The 19,220-nt window shown below is 46.2% G+C and overlaps 1 protein-coding gene across 2 annotated transcripts in view; it reads right to left on the bottom strand.

The window, feature by feature from the left end:
- Positions 1-19,220, bottom strand: part of slc29a3 (solute carrier family 29 member 3) — a 35,408-nt gene that overhangs the window by 5,161 nt on the left and 11,027 nt on the right. For both annotated transcript variants that reach the window (XM_071391364.1, XM_071391363.1), the window contains exons 5-9: positions 17,347-17,425; positions 14,887-15,034; positions 14,346-14,508; positions 12,689-12,908; positions 2,379-2,437 (exon numbers count right to left, since the gene is read on the bottom strand). In XM_071391364.1, the coding sequence (XP_071247465.1) occupies positions 2,379-2,437; positions 12,689-12,908; positions 14,346-14,508; positions 14,887-15,034; positions 17,347-17,425 (669 nt within the window). The remainder of the gene's footprint in view (positions 1-2,378; positions 2,438-12,688; positions 12,909-14,345; positions 14,509-14,886; positions 15,035-17,346; positions 17,426-19,220) is intronic.

Raw genomic sequence — 19,220 nt, 5'->3', positions numbered from 1 at the left:
CAGAGACACATACAAAACTCTAGACCACCTTTACTCCACACAGAGACACATACAAAACTCTCCCTCGCCCTCCATTTGGCAAATCTGACCATAATTATATCCTCCTGATTCCTGCTTACAAGCAAAAACTAAAGCAGGAAGTACCAGTGACTCGTTCAATATGGAAGTGGTCAGATGACGCAGATGCTACGCTACAGGACTGTTTTATTAGCACAGACTGGAATATATTCCGGGATTCATCCAATGGCATTGAGGAGTACACCACATCAGTCACCGGCTTCATCAATAAGTGCATCGATGACGTCGTCCCCACAGTGACCGTACGTACATACCCCAACCAGAAGCCATGGATTACAGACAACATCCACACTGACTTAAAGGGTAGAGCTGCCACTTCAAGGAACGGGACACTAACCTGGACGCTTATAAGAAATCCCGCTATGCCCTCTGACGAACCATCAAACAGGCAAAGCATCAATACAGGACTAAGATTGAATCCTACTACACCGTCTCTGATGCTCGTCAGATGTGGCAAGGCTTGCAAACTATTACAGACTACAAAGGGAAGCCCAGTCATGAGCTTCCCAGTGATACGAGCCTACGAGACGAGCTAAATTACTTCTATGTGCGCTTCAAGGCAAGCAACACTGAAGCATGCATGACGACTGTGTGAAAACGCTCTCTGCAGCCGATGTGAGTAAGACCTTTAAACAGGTCAACATTCACAAGGCCGCAGGGCCAGACGGATTACCAGGACGTGTACTCAGAGCATGCGCTGACCAACTGGCAAGTGTCTTCACTGACATTTTCAACCTCTCCCTGTCTGAGTCTGTAATAACAACATGTTTCAAGCAGACCACCATAGTCCCTGTGTCCAAGAACACTAAGTTAACCTGCCTGAATGACTACCGACCCGTAGCGCTCACATCTGAAGTGAAGTGCTTTGAAAGGCTGGTCATGGCTCACACCACCATCATCCCAGAAACCCTAGACCCACTCCAATTTGCATACTGCCCCAAAAGATCCACAGATGATGCAATATCTATGCCCTTTCTCACCTGGACAAAAAGAACACCTATGTGAGAATACTATTCATTGACTACAGCTCAGCGTTCAACACCATAGTGCCCTCAAAGCTCATTACTAAGCTAAGGACCCTGGGACTAAACACCTCCCTCTACAACTGGATCCTGGACTTCCTGACGTGCCGCCCCCAGGTCGTAAGGGTAGGTAGCAACACATCCGCCACGTGATCCCCAACACCGGGGCCCCTCAGGGGTGCGTGCTTAGTCCCCTCCTTTACTCCCTGTTCACCCACGACTGCGTGATCAAGCACGACTCTGACACCATCGTTAATTTTCCAAAGACACAGTGGTAGGCCTGATCGCCAACAACGATGAGACAGCCTATAGGAAGGAGGTCAGAGACCTGGCAGTGTGGTGCCAGGACAACAACCTCTCCCTGAATGTGATCAAGACACCCCCATTCTCATCGACGGGGCTGTAGTGGAGCAGGTCGAGAGCTTCAAGTTCCTTGGTGTCCACATCATCAACAAACTATCATGGTCCAAGCACACCAAGACAGCTGTGAAAAGGGCATTACAAAACCTATTCCCCCTCAGGAGACTGAAAAGATTTGTCATGGGTCCTCAGATCCTCAAAAAGCTGCACCATCAAGAGCACCCTGACCTGTTGCATCACCGCCTGGTATGGCAACTGCTCGGCATCCGACCACAAGGCAATAGTGTGTACGGCACAGTACATGACTGGGGCCAAGCTTCCTGCCATCCAGGATCTCTGTCCCAGGCAGTGTCAGAGGAAGGCCCTAAAAATTGTCAACGACTCCTGCCACCCCAGTCATAGACTGTTCTCTCTGCTACCGCACGGCAAGCGGTACCGGAGCGCCAAGTCTAGGTCCAAGAGGCTTCTAAACAGCTTCTACCCCCAAGCCATAAGACTGCTGAACAGATAATAAAATGGCCACCCGGACTATTCACATTGACTCCCCCCTTTTTTTAATGCGTCTGCTATTCATTGTTTATTATCTATGCAGTCACTTTACCCCTACCTACATGTACAAATGACCTCAATTACCTGGACTAACCTGTACCCCCGCACATTGACTCAGTACCAGTACCCCCTGTATATAGCCTCGTTATTGTGATAGTTTTAGATTTTTTTTTTAAACTTTAGTTTATTTAGGAAATATTTTCTTAACCTCTTATTTTGCTTAAAACTGCATAGTTGGTTAAGGGCTTGTAAGTAAGCATTTTACGCGGTAAGGTCTACACTTGTTGTATTCAGCGCATGTGACATACAATTTGATTTGATTTAGACACCTACTGACAAGATAAAGAGCCGAATCAATCCGATTCTCACCTGGTGATGGGGGTGAAGTATGTTGTTGTCCAGGGGCTGCCACTCTTCTGGTTAACAGACTGAGAAGAGAAGATAACATGCTGTCCTTGTTAACAGACTGAGAAGAGAAGACAACATGCTGTCCTGGTTAACAGACTGAGAAGAGAAGACAACATGCTGTCCTGGATAACAGACTGAGAAGAGAAGACAACATGCTGTCCTGGTTAACAGACTGAGAAGAGAAGACAACATGCTGTCCCGGTTAACAGACTGAGAAGAGAAGACAACATGCTGTCCCGGTTAACAGACTGAGAAGAGAAGACAACATGCTGTCCCGGTTAACAGACTGAGAAGAGAAGACAACATGCTGTCCCGGTTAACAGACTGAGAAGAGAAGACAACATGCTGTCCCGGTTAACAGACTGAGAAGAGAAGACAACATGTTGTCCCGGTTAACAGACTGAGAAGAGAAGACAACATTGCTGTCCTGGTTAACAGACTGAAGAGAAGACAACACGCCGTCCTGGTTAACAGACTGAAGAGAAGACAACATGCTGTTCTGGTTAACAGACAGAGAAGACAACATGCTGTCCTGTTTAATAGACAGAGAAGACAACATGCTGTCCTGGTTAACAGACTGAGAAGAGAAGACAACATGCTGTTCTGGTTAACAGACAGAGAAGACAACATGCTGTCCTGTTTAATAGACTGAGAAGACAACGTGCTGTCCTGGTTAACAGACTGAGAAGACAACATGCTGTCCTGGTTAACAGACTGAGAAGACAACATGCTGTCCTGGTTAACAGACTGAGAAGAGAAGACAACATGCTGTCCTGGTTAACAGACTGAGAAGAGAAGACAACATGCTGTCCCGGTTAACAGACTGAGAAGAGAAGACAACATGCTGTCCCGGTTAACAGACTGAGAAGAGAAGACAACATGCTGTCCCGGTTAACAGACTGAGAAGAGAAGACAACATGCTGTCCCGGTTAACAGACTGAGAAGAGAAGACAACATGCTGTCCCGGTTAACAGACTGAGAAGAGAAGACAACATGCTGTCCCGGTTAACAGACTGAGAAGAGAAGACAACATGCTGTCCCGGTTAATAGACTGAGAAGAGAAGACAACATGTTGTCCCGGTTAACAGACTGAGAAGAGAAGACAACATTGCTGTCCTGGTTAACAGACTGAAGAGAAGACAACATGCCGTCCTGGTTAATAGACAGAGAAGACAACATGCTGTCCTGGTTAACAGACTGAGAAGAGAAGACAACATGCTGTTCTGGTTAACAGACAGAGAAGACAACATGCTGTCCTGTTTAATAGACTGAGAAGACAACGTGCTGTCCTGGTTAACAGACTGAGAAGACAACATGCTGTCCTGGTTAACAGACTGAGAAGACAACATGCTGTCCTGGTTAACAGACTGAGAAGAGAAGACAACATGCTGTCCTGGTTAACAGACTGAAGAGAAGACAACATGCTGTCCTGGTTAACAGACTGAGAAGACAACGTGCTGTCCTGGTTAACAGACTGAGAAGACAACATGCTGTCCTGGTTAACAGACTGAGAAGAGAAGACAACATGCTGTCCTGGTTAACAGACTGAAGAGAAGACAACATGCTGTCCTGGTTAACAGACTGAGAAGACAACATGCTGTCCTGGTTAACAGACTGCAGAGAAGACAACGTGCTGTCCTGGTTAACAGACTGAAGAGAAGACAACATGCTGTCCTGGTTAACAGACTGAGAAGAGAAGACAACATGCTGTCCTGGTTAACAGACTGAGAAGACAACATGCTGTCCTGGTTAACAGACTGAGAAGAGAAGACAACATGCTGTCCTGGTTAACAGACTGAAGAGAAGACAACATGCTGTCCTGGTTAACAGACTGAGAAGAGAAGACAACATGCTGTCCTGGTTAACAGACTGAGAAGAGAAGACAACATGGTGTCCTGGTTAACAGACTGAGAAGAGAAGACAACATGCTGTCCTGGTTAACAGACTGAGAAGAGAAGACAACATGCTGTCCTGGTTAACAGACTGAGAGAGAAGACAGACATGCTGTCCTGGTTAACAGACTGAGAAGACAACGTGCTGTCCTGGTTAACAGACTGAAGAGAAGACAACGTGCTGTCCTGGTTAACAGACTGAAGAGAAGACAACATGCTGTCCTGGTTAACAGACTGAGAAGAGAAGACAACATGCTGTCCTGGTTAACAGACTGAGAAGACAACATGCTGTCCTGGTTAACAGACTGAGAAGGGAAGACAGCATGCTGTCCTGGTTAACAGACTGAGAAGAGAAGACAACATGGTGTCCTGGTTAACAGACTGAGAAGAGAAGACAACATGCTGTCCTGGTTAACAGACTGAGAAGAGAAGACAACATGCTGTCCCGGTTAACAGACTGAGAAGAGAAGACAACATGCTGTCCCGGTTAACAGACGGAGAAGAGAAGACAACATGCTGTCCCGGTTAACAGACTGAGAAGAGAAGACAACATGCTGTCCCGGTTAACAGACTGAGAAGAGAAGACAACATGCTGTCCCGGTTAACAGACTGAGAAGAGAAGACAACATTGCTGTCCCGGTTAACAGACTGAGAAGAGAAGACAACACTGCCGTCCTGGTTAACAGACTGAAGAGAAGACAACATGCCGTCCTGGTTAATAGACAGAGAAGACAACATGCTGTCCTGGTTAACAGACTGAGAAGAGAAGACAACATGCTGTTCTGGTTAACAGACAGAGAAGACAACATGCTGTCCTGTTTAATAGACTGAGAAGACAACGTGCTGTCCTGGTTAACAGACTGAGAAGACAACATGCTGTCCTGGTTAACAGACTGAGAAGACAACATGCTGTCCTGGTTAACAGACTGAGAAGAGAAGACAACATGCTGTTCTGGTTAACAGACAGAGAAGACAACATGCTGTCCTGTTTAATAGACTGAGAAGACAACGTGCTGTCCTGGTTAACAGACTGAGAAGACAACATGCTGTCCTGGTTAACAGACTGAGAAGAGAAGACAACATGCTGTCCTGGTTAACAGACTGAGAAGAGAAGACAACATGCTGTCCTGGATAACAGACTGAAGAGAAGACAACATGCTGTCCTGGTTAACAGACTGAGAAGACAACGTGCTGTCCTGGTTAACAGACTGAGAAGACAACATGCTGTCCTGGTTAACAGACTGAGAAGAGAAGACAACATGCTGTCCTGGTTAACAGACTGAGAAGAGAAGACAACATGCTGTCCTGGTTAACAGACTGAAGAGAAGACAACGTGCTGTCCTGGTTAACAGACTGAGAAGAGAAGACAACATGCTGTCCTGGTTAACAGACTGAGAAGAGAAGACAACATGCTGTCCTGGTTAATAGACTGAGAAGAGAAGACAACATGCTGTCCTGGTTAACAGACTGAGAAGAGAAGACAACATGCTGTCCTGGTTAACAGACTGAGAAGAGAAGACAACATGCTGTCCTGGTTAACAGACTGAGAAGAGAAGACAACATGCTGTCCTGGTTAACAGACTGAGAAGAGAAGACAACATGGTGTCCTGGTTAACAGACTGAGAAGAGAAGACAACATGCTGTCCTGGTTAACAGACTGAGAAGAGAAGACAACATGCTGTCCTGGTTAACAGACTGAAGAGAAGACAACATGCTGTCCTGGTTAATAGACTGAGAAGACAACATGCTGTCCTGGTTAACAGACTGAAGAGAAGACAACATGCTGTTCTGGTTAACAGACTGAAGAGAAGACAACATGCTGTCCTGGTTAACAGACTGAGAAGAGAAGACAACATGCTGTTCTGGTTAACAGACTGAAGAGAAGACAGCATGCTGTCCTGGTTAACAGACTGAGAAGACAACATGCTGTCCTTGTTAACAGACTGAAGAGAAGACAACATGCTGTCCTGGATAATAGACTGAGAAGACAACATGCTGTCCTGGTTAACAGACTGAAGAGAAGACAACATGCTGTCCTGGTTAACAGACTGAAGAGAAGACAACATGCTGTCCTGGTTAACAGACTGAGAAGAGAAGACAACATGCTGTCCTGGTTAACAGACTGAGAAGACAACGTGCTGTCCTGGTTAACAGACTGAAGAGAAGACAACGTGCTGTCCTGGTTAACAGACTGAAGAGAAGACAACATGCTGTCCTGGTTAACAGACTGAGAAGAGAAGACAACATGCTGTCCTGGTTAACAGACTGAGAAGACAACATGCTGTCCTGGTTAACAGACTGAGAAGGGAAGACAACATGCTGTCCTGGTTAACAGACTGAGAAGAGAAGACAACATGGTGTCCTGGTTAACAGACTGAGAAGAGAAGACAACATGCTGTCCCGGTTAACAGACTGAGAAGAGAAGACAACATGCTGTCCCGGTTAACAGACTGAGAAGAGAAGACAACATGCTGTCCCGGTTAACAGACTGAGAAGAGAAGACAACATGCTGTCCCGGTTAATAGACTGAGAAGAGAAGACAACATGTTGTCCCGGTTAACAGACTGAGAAGAGAAGACAACATTGCTGTCCTGGTTAACAGACTGAAGAGAAGACAACACGCCGTCCTGGTTAACAGACTGAAGAGAAGACAACATGCCGTCCTGGTTAATAGACAGAGAAGACAACATGCTGTCCTGGTTAACAGACTGAGAAGAGAAGACAACATGCTGTTCTGGTTAACAGACAGAGAAGACAACATGCTGTCCTGTTTAATAGACTGAGAAGACAACGTGCTGTCCTGGTTAACAGACTGAGAAGACAACATGCTGTCCTGGTTAACAGACTGAGAAGACAACATGCTGTCCTGGTTAACAGACTGAGAAGAGAAGACAACATGCTGTCCTGGTTAACAGACTGAAGAGAAGACAACATGCTGTCCTGGTTAACAGACTGAGAAGACAACGTGCTGTCCTGGTTAACAGACTGAGAAGACAACATGCTGTCCTGGTTAACAGACTGAGAAGAGAAGACAACATGCTGTCCTGTTTAATAGACTGAAGAGAAGACAACATGCTGTCCTGGTTAACAGACTGAGAAGAGAAGACAACATGCTGTCCTGGTTAACAGACTGAGAAGACAACATGGTGTCCTGGTTAACAGACTGAGAAGAGAAGACAACATGGTGTCCTGGTTAACAGACTGAGAAGAGAAGACAACATGCTGTCCTGGTTAACAGACTGAGAAGAGAAGACAACATGCTGTCCTGGTTAACAGACTGAAGAGAAGACAACATGCTGTCCTGGTTAATAGACTGAGAAGAGAAGACAACATGCTGTCCTGGTTAACAGACTGAAGAGAAGACAACATGCTGTCCTGGTTAACAGACTGAGAAGAGAAGACAACATGCTGTCCTGGTTAACAGACTGAGAAGACAACATGGTGTCCTGGTTAACAGACTGAGAAGAGAAGACAACATGGTGTCCTGGTTAACAGACTGAGAAGAGAAGACAACATGCTGTCCTGGTTAACAGACTGAGAAGAGAAGACAACATGCTGTCCTGGTTAACAGACTGAAGAGAAGACAACATGCTGTCCTGGTTAATAGACTGAGAAGACAACATGCTGTCCTGGTTAACAGACTGAAGAGAAGACAACATGCTGTCCTGGTTAACAGACTGAAGAGAAGACAACATGCTGTCCTGGTTAATAGACTGAGAAGACAACATGCTGTTCTGGTTAACAGACTGAAGAGAAGACAGCATGCTGTCCTGGTTAACAGACTGAGAAGACAACATGCTGTCCTTGTTAACAGACTGAAGAGAAGACAACATGCTGTCCTGGTTAATAGACTGAGAAGACAACATGCTGTCCTGGTTAACAGACTGAAGAGAAGACAACATGCTGTCCTGGTTAACAGACTGAAGAGAAGACAACATGCTGTCCTGGTTAACAGACTGAAGAGAAGACAACATGCTGTCCTGGTTAACAGACTGAGAAGAGAAGACAACATGCTGTCCTGGTTAACAGACTGAGAAGACAACGTGCTGTCCTGGTTAACAGACTGAAGAGAAGACAACATGCTGTCCTGGTTAACAGACTGAGAAGAGAAGACAACATGCTGTCCTGGTTAACAGACTGAGAAGACAACATGCTGTCCTGGTTAACAGACTGAGAAGGGAAGACAACGTGCTGTCCTGGTTAACAGACTGAGAAGAGAAGACAACATGGTGTCCTGGTTAACAGACTGAGAAGAGAAGACAACATGCTGTCCTGGTTAACAGACTGAGAAGAGAAGACAACATGCTGTCCTGGTTAACAGACTGAAGAGAAGACAACATGCTGTCCTGGTTAACAGACTGAGAAGACAACGTGCTGTCCTGGTTAACAGACTGAGAAGACAACATGCTGTCCTGGTTAACAGACTGAGAAGAGAAGACAACATGCTGTCCTGTTTAATAGACTGAAGAGAAGACAACATGCTGTCCTGGTTAACAGACTGAGAAGAGAAGACAACATGCTGTCCTGGTTAACAGACTGAGAAGACAACATGGTGTCCTGGTTAACAGACTGAGAAGAGAAGACAACATGGTGTCCTGGTTAACAGACTGAGAAGAGAAGACAACATGGTGTCCTGGTTAACAGACTGAGAAGAGAAGACAACATGCTGTCCTGGTTAACAGACTGAGAAGAGAAGACAACATGCTGTCCTGGTTAACAGACTGAAGAGAAGACAACATGCTGTCCTGGTTAATAGACTGAAGAGAAGACAACATGCTGTCCTGGTTAACAGACTGAAGAGAAGACAACATGCTGTCCTGGTTAACAGACTGAAGAGAAGACAACATGCTGTCCTGGTTAATAGACTGAGAAGACAACATGCTGTCCTGGTTAACAGACTGAAGAGAAGACAACATGCTGTCCTGGTTAACAGACTGAAGAGAAGACAACATGCTGTCCTGGTTAACAGACTGAAGAGAAGACAACATGCTGTCCTGGTTAACAGACTGAGAAGAGAAGACAACATGCTGTCCCGGTTAACAGACTGAGAAGACAACGTGCTGTCCTGGTTAACAGACTGAGAAGAGAAGACAACATGCTGTCCTGGTTAACAGACTGAGAAGAGAAGACAACATGCTGTCCTGGTTAACAGACTGAGAAGAGAAGACAACATGCTGTCCTGGTTAACAGACTGCAGAGAAGACAACGTGCTGTCCTGGTTAACAGACTGAGAAGACAACATGCTGTCCCGGTTAACAGACTGAGAAGACAACGTGCTGTCCCGGTTAACAGACTGAGAAGACAACGTGCTGTCCTGTTTAACAGACTGAGAAGACAACATGCTGTCCCGGTTAACAGACTGAGAAGACAACGTGCTGTCCTGGTTAACAGACTGAGAAGACAACATGCTGTCCCGGTTAACAGACTGAGAAGACAACATGCTGTCCCGGTTAACAGACTGAGAAGACAACGTGCTGTCCTGGTTAACAGACTGAGAAGAGAAGACAACATGCTGTCCTGGTTAACAGACTGAGAAGAGAAGACAACATGCTGTCCTGGTTAACAGACTGAGAAGAGAAGACAACATGCTGTCCCGGTTAACAGACTGAGAAGAGAAGACAACATGCTGTCCTGGTTAACAGACTGAAGAGAAGACAACATGCTGTCCTGGTTAATAGACTGAGAAGACAACATGCTGTCCTGGTTAACAGACTGAGAAGAGAAGACAACATGCTGTCCTGGTTAACAGACTGAAGAGAAGACAACATGCTGTCCTGGTTAATAGACTGAGAAGACAACATGCTGTTCTGGTTAACAGACTGAAGAGAAGACAGCATGCTGTCCTGGTTAACAGACTGAGAAGACAACATGCTGTCCTGGTTAACAGACTGAAGAGAAGACAACATGCTGTCCTGGTTAACAGACTGAAGAGAAGACAACATGCTGTCCTGGTTAACAGACTGAAGAGAAGACAACATGCTGTCCTGGTTAACAGACTGAGAAGACAACATGCTGTCCTGTTTAATAGACTGAGAAGACAACGTGCTGTCCTGGTTAACAGACTGAGAAGACAACATGCTGTCCCGGTTAATAGACTGAGAAGAGAAGACAACATGTTGTCCCGGTTAACAGACTGAAGAGAAGACAACACGCCGTCCTGGTTAACAGACTGAAGAGAAGACAACATGCCGTCCTGGTTAATAGACAGAGAAGACAACATGCTGTCCTGGTTAACAGACTGAGAAGAGAAGACAACATGCTGTCCTGGTTAACAGACTGAGAAGACAACATGCTGTCCCGGTTAACAGACTGAGAAGACAACGTGCTGTCCTGGTTAACAGACTGAGAAGAGAAGACAACATGCTGTCCTGGTTAACAGACTGCAGAGAAGACAACGTGCTGTCCTGGTTAACAGACTGAGAAGACAACATGCTGTCCCGGTTAACAGACTGAGAAGACAACGTGCTGTCCTGGTTAACAGACTGAGAAGACAACATGCTGTCCTGGTTAACAGACTGAGAAGACAACATGCTGTCCCGGTTAACAGACTGAGAAGACAACGTGCTGTCCTGGTTAACAGACTGAGAAGAGAAGACAACATGCTGTCCTGGTTAACAGACTGAGAAGAGAAGACAACATGCTGTCCTGGTTAACAGACTGAGAAGACAACGTGCTGTCCTGGTTAACAGACTGAGAAGACAACATGCTGTCCTGGTTAACAGACTGAGAAGAGAAGACAACATGCTGTCCTGTTTAATAGACTGAAGAGAAGACAACATGCTGTCCTGGTTAACAGACTGAGAAGAGAAGACAACATGCTGTCCTGGTTAACAGACTGAGAAGACAACATGGTGTCCTGGTTAACAGACTGAGAAGAGAAGACAACATGGTGTCCTGGTTAACAGACTGAGAAGAGAAGACAACATGGTGTCCTGGTTAACAGACTGAGAAGAGAAGACAACATGCTGTCCTGGTTAACAGACTGAGAAGAGAAGACAACATGCTGTCCTGGTTAACAGACTGAAGAGAAGACAACATGCTGTCCTGGTTAATAGACTGAGAAGACAACATGCTGTCCTGGTTAACAGACTGAAGAGAAGACAACATGCTGTCCTGGTTAACAGACTGAAGAGAAGACAACATGCTGTCCTGGTTAATAGACTGAGAAGACAACATGCTGTTCTGGTTAACAGACTGAAGAGAAGACAGCATGCTGTCCTGGTTAACAGACTGAGAAGACAACATGCTGTCCTTGTTAACAGACTGAAGAGAAGACAACATGCTGTCCTGGTTAATAGACTGAGAAGACAACATGCTGTCCTGGTTAACAGACTGAAGAGAAGACAACATGCTGTCCTGGTTAACAGACTGAAGAGAAGACAACATGCTGTCCTGGTTAACAGACTGAAGAGAAGACAAAATGCTGTCCTGGTTAACAGACTGAGAAGAGAAGACAACATGCTGTCCTGGTTAACAGACTGAGAAGACAACGTGCTGTCCTGGTTAACAGACTGAAGAGAAGACAACATGCTGTCCTGGTTAACAGACTGAGAAGAGAAGACAACATGCTGTCCTGGTTAACAGACTGAGAAGACAACATGCTGTCCTGGTTAACAGACTGAGAAGGGAAGACAACATGCTGTCCTGGTTAACAGACTGAGAAGAGAAGACAACATGGTGTCCTGGTTAACAGACTGAGAAGAGAAGACAACATGCTGTCCTGGTTAACAGACTGAGAAGAGAAGACAACATGCTGTCCTGGTTAACAGACTGAAGAGAAGACAACATGCTGTCCTGGTTAATAGACTGAGAAGACAACATGCTGTCCTGGTTAACAGACTGAAGAGAAGACAACATGCTGTTCTGGTTAACAGACTGAAGAGAAGACAACATGTTGTCCTGGTTAACAGACTGAGAAGACAACATGCTGTCCTGGTTAACAGACTGAAGAGAAGACAACATGCTGTTCTGGTTAACAGACTGAGAAGACAACATGCTGTCCTGGTTAACAGACTGAAGAGAAGACAACATGCTGTTCTGGTTAACAGACTGAGAAGACAACATGCTGTCCTGGTTAACAGACTGCAGAGAAGACAACGTGCTGTCCTGGTTAACAGACTGAGAAGACAACGTGCTGTCCCGGTTAACAGACTGAGAAGAGAACATGCTGTCCCGGTTAACAGACTGAGAAGACAACATGCTGTCCCGGTTAACAGACTGAAGAGAAGACAAAATGAGATAATATAACATAAAAGATAACTTAATTGTCCCCAAGTTGACTATTGTCTTTGAATACAGTTTGCGTTGTAAACTAGCAGCTCTGTTTACCCCCCCGTCAGAACTGTCATTGTTAGTAAGGAGACATCTTAGTCCTTCTACCTGGATCCCAGAGGAGACGGCAGGGAACACCATTATAGAGATGAAGAAGACGTAGAAGACACAGAGACCCAGGAGCCATGTCTTCTGAAGGATGGGTTTTAGAGGAGGGATGGACACGGAGGAGACCGTGCTCGCTGGTGCCCCCTCCTGGCCGTCCGGCTCACCACGGGGCTCTGGTAGAGACCCTGACCTGTTATACTCTGCTGCCAGCATGTAGTGCCTGAGGAAGGGAAACAGTTTCAGTAGGGGAAAGGGGGGGATACCTAGTCAGTTGTACAACGGAACGCATTCAACTGAAATGTATCTTCCGCATTTAAACCCAACCCCTCTGAATCAGAGAGGTGCGGAGGGGGCTGCCTTAAATCGACATCCCCGGTATGCAACATTTAAATCATGCATCATCTATGCAATAACATTGGTAACACCTGTAGATATATGCTTTATAACTTGTTATAACTACGTATAAGCCTTTATAATGTAATATTATAAGGTCTATAATATGTTGTCTCTCTATGTAATTAAGTCATTGACCTTTAGCACTTGTAATGTATTACAATGCTGAATAGTAAACTATGTCCAACAAGCTTTTGTTCAAAACACTTCCTGGTTTAGTTCTGGAATAGTTTAAGGCCAGAAAAATGCCTTTTTTTGGCCGTGTTTACTGTTCAGCATCAACTGCTGTTTGTTCTCTGTGATATTGCACCTCGTAATCTAAGAGCTCCTCCAGGTTTATCACACCGATAACCTGACAACACACCTCTCCCTTTGTCTCTGCTGATAACGTGTTGTTGATATTGATGCCTTTTGAGTCAAAGGAGCCGTCTGTGAGAAGGTTTTTTGACAAAGGCTCATATCAAAAGGTTTTTAAGAAACAGACACTGGGAAGCGTTTATGTTATTCTCAGTATCAATAAAGCTTGTTTCCTTGGTTTCGGGAGAGGAGACTAGTTTCATTTAACTGTGGCTTGCCTGACCACAGGACAAAACTCAGTCTCATTACAGTTCCTCATCTCTCCCCACATCTCACTCAGCCTCTTTGACACATGTGTATGCACATTGTTGTACAGTCTATATTAGTCCACCTGCTGTCCCCAGTCCACCCGCTGTCCCCAGTCCACCCGCTGTCCCCAGTCCACCCGCTGTCCCCAGTCCACCCCAGTCCCCCTGCTGCTGCTCCAGTTTCAACTGTTCTGCCTGTGGCTATGGAAACCTTGTTTTGGATTCTCGCTCTCTACCGCACCTGCACTCTCGACCTCTGAATGATCGGCTATGAAAAGCCAACTGACATTTACTCCTGAGGTGCTGACCTGTTGCACCCTCTACAACCACTGTGATTATTATTATTTGACCCTGCTGGTCATCTATGAACATTTGAACATCTTGGCCATGTTCTGTTATAATCTCCACCCGGCACAGCCAGAAGAAGATTGGCCACCCCTCAGAGCCTGGTTCTTCTCTAGGTTTCTTCCTAGGTTTTGGCCTTTCTAGGGAGTTTTTCCTAGCCACCGTGCTTCTACATCTGCATTGCTTGCTGTTTGGGGTTTCTGTATAGCTTTGTGTGACATCGGCTGATGTAGAAAGGGCTTTATAAATACATTTGATTGATATGGTGAGAGTGAGAGTGTTATTGCTGTGTGTGTGTGTGTGTGTGTGTCTACCGTGAGTAAGCCAGTTTGGGCAGCAGCAGGTACATGATGATGCAGAGAAGGATGAAGACATCAGCCGTCAGGAAGTAAGCTAGAGCGCTGTCAGTCACATCTTTAGCTGCTGCCAAGTCCACTATGGAGGCTACTGCACTGATAGTACCACCCATAGCCTGGCCTGGGAGAGGGAGAGGTGGGGAGAGAGGGAGGGAGGGGGAGAGAGAGAGAGGGAGGGGGATGGTGGTAGAGAGGGATGGGGGAGAGGGAGAGAGCAAAAGGACTGACTGTGTTATGCTGTTATAAAATGATGTCTGGATTAAGAAGAAGGAAGTCAAATCAGCTGATGAGTGGTTCAAGTGTGAAAGCCCCGGCTAAGAGAATGTAAGCAGTGATGGAATACAGAGAGTCTCCAAGGGAACAGTTCAGGTATGCTGTGGTTTATTATCATGTAGACTAGACTGTTGGGTATATGATATTGGCTAAGTATGGAATGTAGACACATTAATCTTCCCAATATGAGAGACTTAGTGTGCGTGTGTGTGTGTGTGTGTGATACCTGATATGAGTGCCTGTGATATCCTCATGGGGAAATGCCCACTGATCCCGAACACAGAGCCAGAGAAGAGGTTGGATGCCCCACTGACAATAGCAACACTGGCTAAAGTCCCAAAGAAGAACTGCTCTCTACAGCCAGACGAATCCACCTGTACAGTAGCATCAACTTTAATGTCCTGAGGTTAAAACTGTCTTACACACCTACTCATTCCAGGGTTCTTTACTTTTACTATTTTCTACATTGTAGAAGGAAAGAAATTCCACAAATTAACTTTTAACAAGGCACACCTGTTAATTGAAATGCATTCCAGGTGACTACCTCATGTAGCTTGTTGAGAGAATGCCAATGCAAAGGGTGACCACTCAAATATAAGAACAATTTTGGGGGTTAGTACATGATTCCCATGTGTGTTATTTTATAGTGTTGATGTCTTCACTATTATTCTACAATGTAGAAAATAGTAAAAATAAAGAAAAACCCTGGAATGAGTAGGTGTGGCCAAACTTTTGACTGGTACTGTACATTACAGCTGTATACAAAATAAACTGTACATTACAGACTTGACATTCACACAATAAACCATGTTACCCATGTCATTTTGTAAAGCCATATATATATGTATGTAGCCTACCACGTTATTCACATAGCCTACCACAGATCATTTGTTAATATATATATACCATTCAAAAGTTTGGGGTCACTTAGAAATGTCCTTGTTTTTGAAAGAAAAACAATTTGTTTGTCCATTAAAATAAAATAACATCAAACTGATCAGAAATACAGTGTAGACATTGTTAATGTTGTAAATGACTATTGTAGCTGGAAACGGCTGATTTTTTATGGAATATCTACATAGGCGTACAGAGGCCCATTATCAGCAACCATCACTCCTGTGTTCTAATGGCACATTGTGTTAGCTAATCCAAGTTTATAATTTTAAAAGGCTAATTGATCATCAGAAAACCCTTCTTTAGACTAGTTGAGTATCTGGAGCATCAGCATTTGTGGGTTCGAGTACAGGATCAAAATGGCCAGAAATAAAGAACTTTATTCTGAAACTCGTCAGTCTGTTCTTGTTCTGAGAAATGAAGGCTATTCAATGAGAGAAATTTCCAAGAAACTGAAGATCTCGTACAACGCTGTGTACTACTCCCTTCACAGAACAGCGCAAACTGGCTCTAACCAGAATAGAAAGAGGAGTGGGAGGCCCCGGTGCACAACTGAGCAAGAGGACAAGTACATTAGAGTGTCTAGTTTGAGAAACAGAGGCATCACAAGTCCTCAACTGGCAGCTTCCTTAAATAGTACCCACAAAACACCAGTCTCAACGTCAACAGTGAAGAGGCGACTCCGGCCTTCTAGGCAGAGTCGCAGAGAAAAATCCATATCTCAGACTGGCCAATAAAAAGAAAAGATTAAGATGGGCAGAAGAACACAGACACTGGACAGAGGAAGATTGGAAAAAAGTGTTATGGACAGACGAATCTAAGTTTGATGTGTTCAGATCACAAAGAAGAACATTCGCGAGATGCAGAAAAAATGAAAAGATACTGGAGGAGTGCACCATCTGTGAAGCATGGTGGAGGCAATGTGATGGTCTGGGGGTGCTTTGGTGGTTGACGCCATCTGTGAAGCATGGTGGAGGCAATGTGATGGTCTGGGGGTGCTTTGGTGGTTGACGCCATCTGTGAAGCATGGTGGAGGCAATGTGATGGTCTGGGGGTGCTTTGGTGGTTGACGCCATCTGTGAAGCATGGTGGAGGCAATGTGATGGTCTGGGGGTGCTTTGGTGGTTGACGCCATCTGTGAAGCATGGTGGAGGCAATGTGATGGTCTGGGGGTGCTTTGGTGGTTGACGCCATCTGTGAAGCATGGTGGAGGCAATGTGATGGTCTGGGGGTGCTTTGGTGGTGGTAAAGTGGGAGATGTGTACAGGGTAAAAGGGATCTTGAAGGAAGGCGATCACTCCATTTTGCAACGCCATGTCATACCCTGTGGACTGTGCTTATTTGGAGCCAATTTCCAAAGCACAGCTCCAAACTATGCAATAACTATTTAGGGAAGAAGCAGTCAGCTGGTATTCTGTCTATAATGGAGTGGTCAGCACAGTCACCGGATCTCAACCCTATTGAGCTGTTGTGGGAGCAACTTGACCGTATGGTACGTAAGAAGTGCCCATCAAGCCAATCCAACTGGTGGGAGGTGCTTCAGGAAGCATGGGGTGAAATCTCTTCAAATTACCTCAACAAACTGACAACTAGAATGCCAAAGGTCTGCAAGGCTGTAATTGCTGCAAATGGAGGTTTCTTTGACGAAAGCAAAGTTTGAAGGACACAATTATTATTTCAATTATCATTATTTATTTATAACCTTGTCAAGTATGTTTTCATGGAAAACAAGGACATTTATAAGTGACCCCAAACTTTTGAACGGTAGTATATATATATATATATTACACACCTTGACCATGACCGTGGTCACTATGAAAACAGCCAAGATGATGAGCAGAGAAGACAGGATACGCACCGCTGGGGACAACCTGAGAGAGAGACAGACAGAGAGAGACTGACTGAGAGAGACCGACTGAGGGAGACCGACAGAGAGACTGACAGAGAGACTGACTGAGAGACTGACCGAGGGAGACTGACTGAGGGAGACTGACAGAGAGACCGACTGAGGGAGACCGACTGAGGGAGACAGACAGAGAGACCGACTGAGGGAGACCGACTGAGGGAGACCGACTGAGGGAGACTGACAGAGAGACTGACAGAGAGAGAGAGACAGAGAGAGACTGACAGAGAGAGACTGACAGAGAGAGAGAGACTGACAGAGAGACTGACTGAGGGAGACTGACTGAGGGAGACTGACTGAGGGAGACTGACTGAGGGAGACTGACAGAGAGACCGACTGACAGAGAGACCGACTGAGGGAGGGACTGACTGAGGGAGGGACTGACAGAGAGACCGACTGACAGAGAGACCGACTGAGGGAGGGACTGACTGAGGGAGGGACTGACAGAGAGACCGACTGACAGAGAGACCGACTGAGGGAGGGACTGACTGAGGGAGGGACTGACTGAGGGAGGGACTGACAGGGAGACTGACTGAGGGAGACTGACTGAGGGAGACTGACTGAGGGAGACTGACTGAGGGAGGGACTGACTGAGGGAGGGACTGACTGAGGGAGGGACTGACTGAGGGAGGGACTGACTGAGGGAGACTGACAGGGAGACTGACTGAGGGAGACTGACAGGGAGACCGACTGAGGGAGGGACTGACTGAGGGAGACTGACAGGGAGACTGACAGAGAGACCGACTGAGGGAGGGACTGACTGAGGGAGGGACTGACTGAGGGAGGGACTGACAGGGAGACTGACTGAGAGACCGACTGAGGGAGGGACTGACTGAGGGAGGGACTGACTGAGGGAGGGACTGACTGAGGGAGGGACTGACAGGGAGACTGACTGAGGGAGGGACTGACAGGGAGACTGACTGAGGGAGGGACTGACTGAGGGAGGGACTGACTGAGGGAGGGACTGACTGAGGGAGGGACTGACTGAGGGAGACTGACAGGGAGACTGACTGAGGGAGACTGACAGGGAGACCGACTGAGGGAGGGACTGACTGAGGGAGACTGACAGGGAGACTGACAGAGAGACCGACTGAGGGAGGGACTGACTGAGGGAGGGACTGACTGAGGGAGGGACTGACAGGGAGACTGACTGAGAGACCGACTGAGGGAGGGACTGACTGAGGGAGGGACTGACTGAGGGAGGGACTGACTGAGGGAGGGACTGACAGGGAGACTGACTGAGGGAGGGACTGACAGGGAGACTGACAGGGAGACTGATTGATGGATTGGCATCCCTCTGTTCTAGCACTGCGTTCCCTTGCATCAGAGAGGCAAGTCGAAGTTCGGTAGTCGAAGTCGATGCCCCATCGTCAGTGACCGGTCAACAATAGGGGTGAGACGTGATTCTTCAATGTGTTTGCTGTCATTCAACGAGAGAAACACCAAGAGGGGATGGAGGCAATGTTCCATCCGCAGCGTAGAACCACTAGAGCAATTATCAGGGGTCAAGCGTCTTGCTCAAGGGTACAACATCATTAATACATAACATTCTGTTCAGCCAGAGGGATGGAGACTATGATCAGAATTGTAGACATCTACATTGTCCCAGACCCAGCCTGATCCCAGATCTGTGTGTGCCAGAGTTGTAACTAGGAGTTGGCAAGACAGCCCACACAGATCTGGGATCAGGCTTACCCAATGCCTTTAGTACAGGAGATTCAGCAACTCTTGGAGGACAATGGATGTTAATACAAGGAAAACTC

This window comes from Salvelinus alpinus, chromosome 3, assembly GCF_045679555.1.
Source record: "Salvelinus alpinus chromosome 3, SLU_Salpinus.1, whole genome shotgun sequence".
NCBI classification, from domain to species: Eukaryota; Metazoa; Chordata; class Actinopteri; order Salmoniformes; family Salmonidae; genus Salvelinus; species Salvelinus alpinus.
The sequence above is the reverse complement of the archived record's forward strand: the minus strand, read 5'-3'. Positions and strand labels throughout refer to the sequence as shown.